Consider the following 12,254-nt stretch of genomic DNA (forward strand, 5'->3'; position numbering starts at 1 on the left):
TGATGCAATTTAGTTGTTGCTTATTTGTAAAAAAACATGACAAATTGTTAAAAATGTGATGTTTTGTTATACATTACCTGGGTAACTACATGTATGGCATCCGATATATCTGGTGCAGTCTATGATAATTGATAAAGAAGAAGAAAGTGAATTTAACACAATTAATTATGCAGTCATGTCATCAGAAGGGTTAAATTAGAGAGTCAAAACTCCAAAAGGAAAATCTGTGGCGTAGTACCTCTATCATTTCTTGGCAAAAGACAGAAACGGAATGATAATGTAGCGCCGTTGGGTAACATATTCAACCAAAATTGCACATGTATTATAATAATAGCCCATGCATATGTAGCTGTTGTTTTGGAGATATGGCAGACCATGAGACACAATAAGTATCATGAACAGAACAGAAATAAACAAAATTGAAGATTTCTCTTGTTTAAAAGCCTTTGGTATAATATTTATCATTGTTACCTGTGCTTGCTGTGGTTCCTTTGCTCCCCGTGATTTCTTAGCAACCTTTGCTTTCTTTGCTCTCTGCTTTTTCCTGGCTCCTTGTGCTTTCTTGGAAACATGTTCTTCCTTTGCTTGTGGCTGTGGTACAGGGTCAGATGTAAGGACGGTGTTGCAATCAGTCTTTGATGCAGGGAGCTTGGCTCCTTGTGCTTTCTTGGAAACATGTTCTTCCTTGGCTTGTGGTACAGCGTCAGATGCAAGGATGGTGTTGCAGTTAGTCTTTGCTGCATGGAACTGTAACAAGTGTCAAATTAATAGATAAGGCAATAATTTAAAGCCCTTCTCAAGTTGAAACCTTTGAAAACCTAATGCGGAATGCATTTTTTTTAGATTTACGATTTATGCTATTTTGACGTCTGACTACTGACTATGTCAGACGTGATATTTTCGTGTGGTGGATTTGAACCACAAAAAAAGAGCATCTGAAGAAAACTGAAATTTACTCAATCCAGCGGGAATAATGCGCAAAAAGCGAGTAAATTTACGTACTAATGCACGTGGGAGTCGGGAGCTTTGAGACAAATTATTACATTAAGATGGTCTAACTTGATGATAACTTGAAATGTCACATGATGCAAAACTGATGAAGTAAGAGAACTAGAAAGATTAATATCCCTCCAAATCTGTCTTGTATGAAATTTATGCAGTTTGGTGTTGCTGTATTTGAATGGTTTATTCTTGTCAATTTGTAAAAAACACAACATATTGTTCATGCATCCAAAGGTGTACATAGACAACATATACCTTTTGTTTCTGGCCTACCTGTTGTGCTCGGGCGACCCGGCGTTCCTGTGCTGCCCGTTGTTCCTGGGCTGCCCTAACAGAAGAGGCTAAGAATATGGAGAAATCCTTGCAAGCAGCAGGCTGGAAAGATAATAAACACGATGAAGATTATAATGATGATACCAGTGCCGTACGTGGGTCATCATAATGGGGGAACCGACCATGATTGGGGGGCACTGGGTCAGATTGGGGGGACACAGGCCATTTTTGGACAATTTGCCCATGGGCATGGGGAGGGGGGGGCAAAGTGAATTGCGGGGGGGGGGGGACAAATCAACAAATTTTGCCCAAAATTGCCACAAAAAAGAGGACATTTGTGTAATATTCTGGTTTTTGCCTTGAAAGTTGGGGATGGGGCAAACTGGGGAGTGAGGCAAGGAGAACACTTCAATATGAAATGGATATATAATAGGTGTAGAGCTAGATTATGCCATAGTCGAATTTTATTAAAAATATGTTATTATTAGTCATGATGAACCCATTTCGTTGAACTCAAAATTATACTGATGTTTATTAAAATTAAAGTATTCAATAGTAAAATGGTCATAAAGAGTTAAAAATATCAGACGATTAGTGACAATAAAAGTAATTGAATGCAACATTATCTTGCATAATTATAACGGCTCACTTTAACATGTTTAATACTGAACAATTCTGATTTTAGAATCTACCAGTTTATTGATAGCGAACCCCGAAATTTCGACTATGAACTTTGAATTGTAAGCAGAACTTTACCCCTGGACTTCCACCCCTGGGCTCTCTAAAACACACTGTCAAGCATACTTGTTTATCAGTCCATTAACCACAAGTACGCGCTAGATGTTTGATGAGAGATTAACTTTCGCGTCAACACAAAAGCGCCGCAAATACCACAGACAGTTGTTTACGGTGTAGTTAATGGTAATGGCGCGGGCAGACGATTTAAACCATAGCGAGGTATGGGCGACCAATCACAAGGCAGATCCATTTAAAGATGCATTACATCATGGCCAATTTTAGTTAGGCCAGAAATTGGCCTAACTCTCCATAGAGTCCCGTGTTAAAAATCTTAACCGCAAGGCAATGTCAGTAGTCCACTTGGGAAGCTAACAAACAGAGGGAGTAGGGTGACTGATCAGATGTGAAAATCTATCAATTGTGCACACATTAATTAAATCAGAGTTTTAAGCTTAAATACAATATCCAGAGTATGCACAATGGGCAAGTGGACTACGGGGTAGAGCTAACAAACAGAGGGAGTAGGGTGACTGATCAGATGTGAAAATCTATCAATTGTTTTGTGCACACATTAATTAAATCAGAGTTTTAAGCTTAAATACAATATCCAGAGTATCACAATGGGCAAGTGGACTACGGGGTAGTCTAGTGTAGAGCTGGCACTTTCACAGTAAGGGGCATTTGTTGAGAGCAAAATATAAAAAAGTAGCAAGCAAATGTTTTTTATGCATTACCTGTGTAATTTTTCCAGATGGAGCGATTGGTGCATTCTAAGATAAGAAAGAGCAAAGTGAATTTTACATCATAAATTATGCAATCATGCATCAGAAGGGTTAAACTGGAGAGTCGAAACTCCAAAAAGTGGGTATTCTGTGTAATAGGGTACCTCTATCTGGGGGGTGACACTTCAATATGAAATAGATATATAATAGGTGTAGGGCTGGCACTTTCACAGTAAGGGGCATTCGGTGAGAGCAAAATGTAAAAAGTATTGGGTCATTGGGTGAGAGCATGATTTTTGGCATTCGCTGAGAGAAAAATGTACAACATATGGGGTCATTGGGTGAGAGACAGACCGTTTGGGTCTGTTAAATTAGGGGGCATTGGATGAGAATAATTATGTTCTTTTAATTGGAGTCTTTGGGTGTGAGCCAAAAGAAGCCTACAGAGGGAGCAGGGGTTTCAAAATGATTAACCGTGACCAATTACATTTGAAAACATACTCCCCCTGTTGAAGATATTTCCACAAAAAAAATTCCATAAAATGTAAACCAGCATGTACTAGCGATGAAATGAAGTATGGGAGTTAGAAAAATTTGAAAATTTACCAATCTCAAAAAGGATGATTCCTATTCTAAGTATAGTGAAAAGATATTCCTATAATAAAAATCAAATTGACGATTTCTCTTTTATTTACAAGCCCCTAGTACAGTATATACTTACCATCGTTACCTGGACTGGCTCTAGTTCCTTGGTTCGCTGTTGTTTTGGTGCTACCTGCATGTTCTTGGCTGACTCATGTTCCTGGCCTGCCAGGTGTTTCTGGCCTACCTGTGGTTGTGGTAGAGGGCCAGTTGCGTAGAAGATCTTTGATACAGGGAGCTGTAGCAAGTCAAATTATAAGACAACTAGATAAATAAAATGTCGACATTAATTTACGAACATAATACCCATGATTCTAAATAATATCGCTAAACAGTGCATAAATCTTACATTTGTTTTCATATTGTTATGCATAAATTCTCCTGAATTATAAAATGGATCAACCTGCACAGCATTGCACTGTTAACCAAACCCTGTATGCAGGTATTTTCAGCTCACTTATCATGTTGAATCATCATTAAATAATTGATATTCTGCCCTCTGGCTCTTTACCATGTGATGCTGAATTTAACAAAGCGACAAATCGCTATTCGGTGTTCTGCAAAACTCATACCAATATAAACATACTGTGCAGAAATAGTAATTATTTTTCCATGTGGAACTTAGAAGGAATGAAACAGGAAAGTAGACAGGGGCTATTCAATTAAAAAGTCACACTCCCCCTGTGGAAGATTATGGATTTCAAATGGAATTAACACAGCAGGCTGAACTCACTCTCCCTCCGTGTAAGCTTGAATCTTTCTCATAGAGCGTATAAAATTCAAATGGAGGTGCCTAATGTGCTCATTCTATTTGAAATTCATGATCCAGCTCCCCATGCGGCAGATATTTCCCAACTCTTCCACAAGGTTATATTAATGTGGATTTTTAATGGAACAGTCTAATAAAGCCAAATAGCCAAACAGCTCATAACAGTAAGTTTAATACAATACAATAAAAATAAAACGGAATTTATATAGCGCCTTAGCATAAGTATGAACAAAGCGCTTTACAATGATCTTAAAAGTACAACTTACACTACATCTTAGGCTACACTTAATGTACAACTTAATTAAAAATAAAAAACTTAGTTTGGAAACAAATAGGTTTTCAGGTTAGATTTAAAAGTGGCCAGACTATGTGAAGTACGAAGTTTTAAAGGTAATTTGTTCCAGAGAGCTGGCACAGAATTGCAGAAGGCATTATTCCCATATGTTGTGTGAGTTCTTTTACATTCAAGCAGACTGCCATCAGCATGTGATCGTAGGAACATACCATCAGAAAATGTGTGAGATCTTAGGAGATTTTGTATGTACAGTGGTGTTGTTTCATGTCTACTTTTATAAGCGAATGTGAGTAGTTTGTAGGTAATACGCTCATTTACTGGAAGCCAGTGAAGCTCTTTCAGCAGAGGAGTGGTGTGTTCCATACGGTTTGCCTTGAAAACAAGTCTGGCAGCTCTGTTTTGTATCTTTTGTAGTTTTTGTGTGTTTTTTACAGTTGTTCCATATAATAAAGAGTTACAATAATCAATTCGAGAAATAACAAGTGAGCGGACAGCATGGTTGCAAGTATCGTTATCAATATAACAGCGAATGCGTCCTATATTACGAAGATGATAATTTAAAGAGCGAGAGACAGCAGATATTTGAGATGACATAGACATGGTTGAATCAAAAGAACTCCAAGGTTGCGTACAGAATCAGATGGTTTGATAATTGTTCCACATACATTAAGAGTTGGTTCATATATATATTTCAAATTATATGCAGAGCTAGCAACAAAGAATTCGGTTTTATCTTCATTCAGTTTAAGCTTATTTACATTCATCCAATTCTTGATTTCAGCAATACATGATTCCAATTTGAAAAGAGCAGTTACACTATCTCCAGGTATGCGGGGATTAAATTCTGTATATATTTGCGTATCATCTGCGTATATGTGATAGTTCAATCTGTGTTTCTGGATAATTAATTAATGTTACTAGACTATGCATAAATCATATTTTTTCCATATAACGGTATAACTTAGATGGAATTAAACATGGGTGCATACAATCGAGCAAATAACTTACATCACACATGGGAACAGCTGCTCCAGGGTGTTCTTTCTTGGTAGAATTGTTGTTGGCATCTGGGAAGAAGTTGTTATATTTTGGACGAACAGGCTGTAACAAAAAAAAAGTAGTGTTGTTAGAGAACTAAACTGTTGCAGAAGTTCACAAATGATTGAAAATAGTTTGTCTTTGGTTTTATACATGTTTAATGGTAAAATAATGGTATCGGAAATAATGGTAAAGGATCTTTAAATAATGTCGACTTACCCTTGCTGTTGCGGCAGTTTCGCATTCATGAATCACATTATTTTTGTTCTCCACTTCTCCATCAACGATAACACTGTCGAAGTATTTGCCCTCAGTGTCCTCGACATCACCAATCTGGAGGATTCCAACCTGCAAACAAAAAAGTGCAGATTTAATAAATCAACCTGTAAGTTATAATGGACCACAATGGCCTCAGCTCAATGGCATAGTTCAATAACTTCAATTAAACAATCATAGTGCAAAATTTGACCTCAATTTTCAGAGTATGAGTTTTGTACTCAAATTTTCAAAGGTCATTCAATGAATGTACAAATGTATTGGGGTTAAAGAACTGTGGCTTGATAGATGAGCATGCTGTGGGTCCTAGTGATCTCTGCCCAGTCCATATTTGGGGCATTGCAATATGGTTTCATCCAATAAGAATGTTTAACACAGAGTGCAATAGCGCCAATCCGGCTCGAAATGTGTGTGTGTGTGTGTGTGGGGGGGACAACCAGCCAAAATTGTTGAAAAGAGGGTGAAAAGAACAACAACAAAAATCCGAAAGGCAATGGCAGATTGTTTTTAAAGAAGTTACACAAACTTGTTGCGAGCATTCCAAGAATTTAATAAATAAACTAGCATGCTCAAACACTACTTACTTTTTACATGCTAGTGTTACCAAAGGGTCTCTCTCCCAACACCAAATAGCATGCCAGGATAGCAATTCAGGGTAGCACCAGGCTGCGTTTTGGGGTCCCAGATTCACCTAAATACAGGTGGGACCCTTTTTAAAATTTTCTGTGAGTCTAGGGGTTCTTGTTGCAATCTAGCACTACCGCAGACATAATATTTATGCTGCATTTGTACTCTGACTCGCCAAACTCTACTACGGACCCCCTACTTTCAGATTTTTTGCATGTTCGGTGGGTCCCTGCTGACTCTGGAGCGCTTTGTTTTAGCGTTACCCCTGCATAGCATAGCAGTATTGTAGAATTGTTTTGTTCTCAACAGTTTAAATCCTCAAACTTACCTGGTTGGCTTTCATGTGATAAGGGAACAGGGTGTTGTAGCTTTGAGGAAAGAACAGAACCAGCCAGAATACATGTCCAGAGAGAATCACGGTCAGGTGTGCACAGTGCACTATTTGGGTCCTGAAAACAAAATCAAAGACACACTGATGCTGAAATGATCTAACGATAGATTACAAGAGCTACATGTCACTTATAGTATAATTTATTTTAATTGCTTAAATTTGTGATTCTCATTCCTGAAAAAAAGATGAAAGTAATAGTGTTGCCTTTGTGATTTGAGAATATCATATTAAAACATATTTAAATGCAATATTATTTTTACTGAAGATTAATTCCAATTATACACAATAATGACTCACCTTGAATGAGATGATACAGCGCTGTTGGTAATCCAAATCATCAGTGGTTCACTCAAAAACCAAACGATGAAGAATAAGCCAAAGTAGCAGTAAAAACGCCCTTTACCCGGGTAATGTTTTACAGAGATGGTGGAAGCGTAAAGCACCCAAGCAAGACCTGTAATTATGGAAATTGTGACAACTTGCATCATGTTTTAGGTAGTTAGCATGATTATTGTGGCAATGTTTTGATCACACGCACACCCCTACTGTACATGCCCCCTACCATACATACACATACAGATAATGCTTTATGCAACTTAAATTGCACATTTTTATTTGAGGTTATCAAGGTTCATATGTGGCGGAAGCAGGGAGGGGGTGCAGGGGTCAGGACCCCCCTAAATTTTTAGATGGGGGTCTGACCCCACTAAAATCATAATAGAATAAAAAAATTGCCCTCTGCATCTTCCTTTTTAGCACAAAAAATACCCGAAGTTTTGGGCCCAAATAGGGTAATATTGCAAAAGTTTGCGTGCTTGCGCGTACTGGCCCATAAAATAGCAAAACACACCTTTATTTGGGCATAAATAGTCTGAAATTGAAATATTTCCTGCACTTCACTCATGCATAAAAAGTCCAAGTAAAACCGAAACAAAAAATATGCTCGTCCCCTGACCCCCCTAAATCATAATGCTTCCGCCGCCACTGTCAAGGGTTAATGTCATTTTGGTTCACTTTTACGGACAACATTGAGTTTCGCATTAAGCTCTTAAATGTGTAAGAAAGCCATAAATATATACACCACACATACTGTAGACACATACAAATAATACCCTCACACACACACCACTATATATATAATTATACCTCGTGTAACTTTTAATTTTAAGTTGTCAGGGTTTTATGTCATTTTGGTCCACTTTTACGGACAGATATGAGCTTAAACACTTCAGCTTTTGTGTAATTTTAAGAAATAAAGCCTTAACAATGAATATTTGCTATATTCCATGATAATTACATTGCATATATTTGTAAATATTTTCTTGTGAGGATGTTAAAGGAAGAAGCTTTGTACACAACTTACAAATGTGCCCAAAGATATCAAATTTGTGCATCCACACACACTGAAAACCCATATAAATGGATGTTGGAGCAACTTAATCAGATTTTCTAGAAACACTTGTTTCCTTACCAAAGATATTCAGTCCAATTCCAGCATATGCTGCAGGAGTCTGGTTCACATTGAAGTAGTCCCTGTCATCTGCTAATGCATGTTTGTAGAGGTATTGGACTGCAGAGGCGATGGTGAACAACACCATGACAACGGTGATCTTGATACATCCAGAGGTAGATATCTTGCCCCTATAGTGTGCCAAAAAGATATTATATGACTATTTTTTAAAAGAAACAGCAATTTTATGCAAATGTTGCAAAGTGTTAGGATTGTATAACAAGTCACCAAAAATTAAGGTCAAGTTAAAATTGGTAAATTCATTTGGCCTAATTTGTACCTTGTCAATGTAAAACCTTTTCCGATTAGGATCGAATCCAGGATCAAAACCAGCATGGAAATCGTAGTCATAACATCGCCTGTGGATGAAGAAAATATTATAGACAGGCATTTTATAGTTTGCAAAGTATTGAAAAGAAATACAGAAGAATAATACAAGGAACAAAATAAAAAGTAAAAGAATAAAGGAAAGGTATACAAATTGTAAGCTATCAGCTAATGCTAGCGTACCGTAACCTTTATTATGGTCAAAGTATGTATGGGCAACAACAACAACAACAACAACAACAACAACAACAACAACATCTGTAACAATGCAGTGTAACCAATACTCAATATTCTCACCAGTTGTTTCAAGCCATTCCAGTGACATAAATCCAGTGCGCGCAAAATTCATCTGTGATACCACCAAGCATACCATACCACTGAACTGCACAAATACACTCCAGAGATATAGCTGAAAAGTTGAATGCAGCATTCGACGCTTCCTCAAAATGTCTAACATGAAGAGACAGAAATATCATAGTTCATAAGATGTACTTCCTATGAAGTGTGGAATAGGTGTAAATTGATGAATGTTTCATGAATATAAACTAATGTTTTGATGGGGGGGTACTCACATGGTAATGGCATCATCCGGGGACGTGCCGCTCCAATGGGTAGGTTTCCACAAAAATCCTTAGACATGGGTCTATGTTTTGAAGGAAAAATCCTTAGACATGGGTCTCTTTTTAAATTTTCCGTGCTATATGTGTGAAAAACATGTTGCTTTTACTATTCTCAAGCTCAAATCCTTAGATATGTATGGGTCCCTATTTTCGGAAAATCCTTAGATATGGGTTCCTATTTTCGGTTTAATTACCCTTAGAAATGGGTAAGGGTTCGGAAGCTCGAGCCGCACATCCCTGTCAGAAAATAATCCAATTACACCCCCCACGGATTTTGGTTCTATGGTAGAATTGTATTTTTTTAGTTTTTAAGGTACTTACGTCGGTAGACGAATGCCACAATCATTACCAGGATGGACAGGGTCAGATAGGCAATGTCAGTCAGCAGGACGACTGATGAAAACAAACAAAACAAACGAAAACAATTGAACAAACAAACAAAAACAAAACACAGATTTTTCATATTATTCATCATCAGGGGCGTATCTAGGGGGTGCCGAGGATGTACTATTGCCTACTCCTGATTCCAGAAAAATACAGCACTTAATTTCTTGGAATTAAAAAAACAAAATAATCCTTTAGTTAGTTTTATCAAGAAATAAAAGTCATATTTTTAATATTTTTGCAGTTTTAGGGAAAATACATGAAATTTTGCATGTTTTCTTTCCATTGTATAAAATTCGCAGACTTGACACAAGTCTAAGTTTTTAAAACCTTAAGTATAGGCAAGACAAACTGTTTCCCTTGTTGGTCTAAGTTGTAATGTGTGCAATAAAATTTGAGGTAAAACTTATAAAGAATGCAATACATCATATAATTTCACCTTCAATCCTTATTTTTTAGAAAACATTTTCCCAAATTAAGTAAACTTACTCTTTTCGTCGGCAGAGAATTGTTTGGTCAGAAATTCATCCCCATTTGTCATGTTAAATCGATAAGATAGTTCAAGACCCGGTTCTCTGTAGCTTCCACAATTCTGGATGGTGATGAACCACCATCGGGCAAAGTTGTATTCCTTCCAAGTTCGGTATCCTTTGCACTTGATGAACTAAAATTAACATGAAAATTAAGTGGTTGGTTAACTTTCTTGCAAAGCTATGTCCATTTGTGTATGTGTGACGTGGTGGTGAATTCAGTGTTAATGTTCATATAGATAGCCCAATCTAAAGTCCTTTCTATCTATAGTCCTTGGGAGTATGGTGGCCAAACGGAACAGGCTACGACGCATAATCAAATGATTTCGGGTTTCAGGCCCGGTAACGCCATCGTGTTGTGCCCTTGAGTAAGGCACTTTATCTCGATTACTCCTCTTCACCCCCGTCTCCACCCAGGTGTATAAATGGGTACCGGCATTCTTAAATGCTAGGAACTTGTAACAGACTCGTTGTGGAGGAGATGTGGCGATCCCCCACAACAACATTAACTATGGTGGAGTCTGGCCTAATCGCTAACGAAAGAGGATGGGTACTCCGTCCTATAAAAGATGCAGGTTCAAGACGACTCCTTTACCTTTTTTATAGTCCTTCCACAGAGCAAAAAAGTTATCTTTTAAAGGGTCTTTCTCTGGGGCTTCTAAACTAATAAATGGTTTTATTATCGGTATGTTGTGTTCAGTAACTTCAGTTTTGATCATGTTTACCTTATTGCTTGCCATTTTAAATACATCAATTCAAATAACCTAAAAGCGAGCCTAAAAGTTATTGATTTTTACTTACCGTGATGCCATTTTCGATGGTTTCTATACACCCGTTATCCGTTGACAGTGGAATCATGACCATGCCACCATCACTTGCAATCTGTTGTTTGTCCAGGCACGTCTAAATTGAAATATGACAAATAGAATTATTCTTCTGATAACATGAATATAATAATACATCCCCCAATGTCAGAGGCCCACCGCTGGCAAGTTTCCCCCTGGCCCAAAATACCTGGAAAAAATTGACCAAAATTTGTGATATACACATTCTCATTGGCCTGTTTTAGACCAAAATAACATAATTTTGGCTCATATAAGAATTAAAGCTGAATTTATACTCATCGCTGAGCGACAAGCGATTTGTTTTTAGCCAGTAAGGAAGCTCCCTGTGGAAGATTTAGCTAAAGTCTTTCACTGACACAGAGGGAGTATAAGTTTCAAAGACAAGGAACTTCCATAAGAAATACTCACTTCAATTGTAGAAGTTATGCTAGTAATAGGCCTACCAGGCATAATACCGGTGGAGTATGGGTTTCAAAATGATCAACTCTGGAAGGTAGGCCTACTGAGGCCTATTTCCAAAATCTTCCACAGCGTTAGTATGGATTTTAACTGGAATAGCCCAATGTGCCCAATCCTGATGCCACACTGAACCAAAGTTAGGATCATTACACATGTTACATGAACTATCTATCTCGTCGGGTAGGAAAAACCCGGGCTCCTATGTGCTTGTGGCCCCTGAACATGTTTAAAACAAAACTGCCAACAGGTTACATATAAGGTTTTGCTTTAAACCTGTTTAGGGGCCAATGATGCATAGGAGGTTTTTCCTGCCCAAGGATAGTACAACTTACCAACTTGTCCTCGTTTTTCCGGATGTATGGCCATTGGCCTGGGTTGTCGTTATAGATTACTATGCGATAGTAATCATTCTACAGATATATTAAAACAAATATTACTGTTCATTAATTTGTTTCTTTAGATTATTTTTACGTTGACAATCTTAAAAAGCTACAGAAATTAAGGGCTGGGGTATGAACGTTTGGACAGTATTTATTTTGGGACATTAGAGCACCTCAGACATATCGAATCGCATTCTGAATACGAAGAATGTCATTCTGATATCAAATAATTTTGATTTTTTGAAATTCGCAATTTAATACACATTTTATGGCAAATCATTAAATATTGATATTTTTGATATTTAACAGTACTCGAAGTAAACTTTATAAATCTGATGATTTATACTTAAAGTGTATGTAGGTGGGATGAAAAGCCGACGATCAATTGAAAATTTTGACCTTTCGTATTGAAGATATGGATTTTTT

The 12,254-nt window shown here is 37.4% G+C and overlaps 2 protein-coding genes and 1 long non-coding RNA gene across 3 annotated transcripts in view; 1 reads left to right on the forward strand and 2 right to left on the reverse strand.

Annotated features, from left to right (window-relative positions):
• Nucleotides 1-12,254, forward strand: part of LOC140171559 (short transient receptor potential channel 4-like) — a 96,699-nt gene that overhangs the window by 17,563 nt on the left and 66,882 nt on the right. The gene's annotated exons all lie outside the window — the stretch shown is intronic.
• Nucleotides 478-2,784, reverse strand: LOC140172207 (uncharacterized). Its single transcript, XR_011861701.1, has 3 exons — nt 2,748-2,784; nt 1,276-1,377; nt 478-747 (listed from the first exon to the last, which is right to left on the reverse strand). It is a non-coding gene; the product is annotated as an uncharacterized lncRNA (long non-coding RNA).
• On the reverse strand, nt 2,831-8,408 carry LOC140171997 (uncharacterized). Its single transcript, XM_072195345.1, has 7 exons — nt 8,245-8,408; nt 7,071-7,227; nt 6,711-6,831; nt 5,699-5,827; nt 5,450-5,542; nt 3,457-3,615; nt 2,831-2,905 (listed from the first exon to the last, which is right to left on the reverse strand). The coding sequence occupies exons 1-7, from the start codon at nt 8,369-8,371 to the stop codon at nt 2,831-2,833; spliced, it is 861 nt and encodes a 286-aa protein (XP_072051446.1). The 5' UTR covers nt 8,372-8,408.

Source organism: Amphiura filiformis, chromosome 15, assembly GCF_039555335.1.
Source record: "Amphiura filiformis chromosome 15, Afil_fr2py, whole genome shotgun sequence".
In the NCBI taxonomy this organism is placed as follows: Eukaryota; Metazoa; Echinodermata; class Ophiuroidea; order Amphilepidida; family Amphiuridae; genus Amphiura; species Amphiura filiformis.

What these genes read in the sequence shown, in the direction of transcription:
- LOC140171997 (XM_072195345.1), bottom strand. Translation starts at nt 8,371, where the DNA reads ATGGTGTTGTTCACCATCGCCTCTGCAGTCCAATACCTCTACAAACAT. An exon ending in ATCACATGAAAGCCAACCAG is followed by an intron (nt 5,828 to 6,710) that starts GTAAGTTTGAGG and finishes TTTTGTTTGCAG; the next exon opens with GTTGGAATCCTCCAGATTGG. An exon ending in CAGCTGTTCCCATGTGTGAT is followed by an intron (nt 3,616 to 5,449) that starts GTAAGTTATTTG and finishes GACTTGCTACAG; the next exon opens with CTCCCTGTATCAAAGATCTT.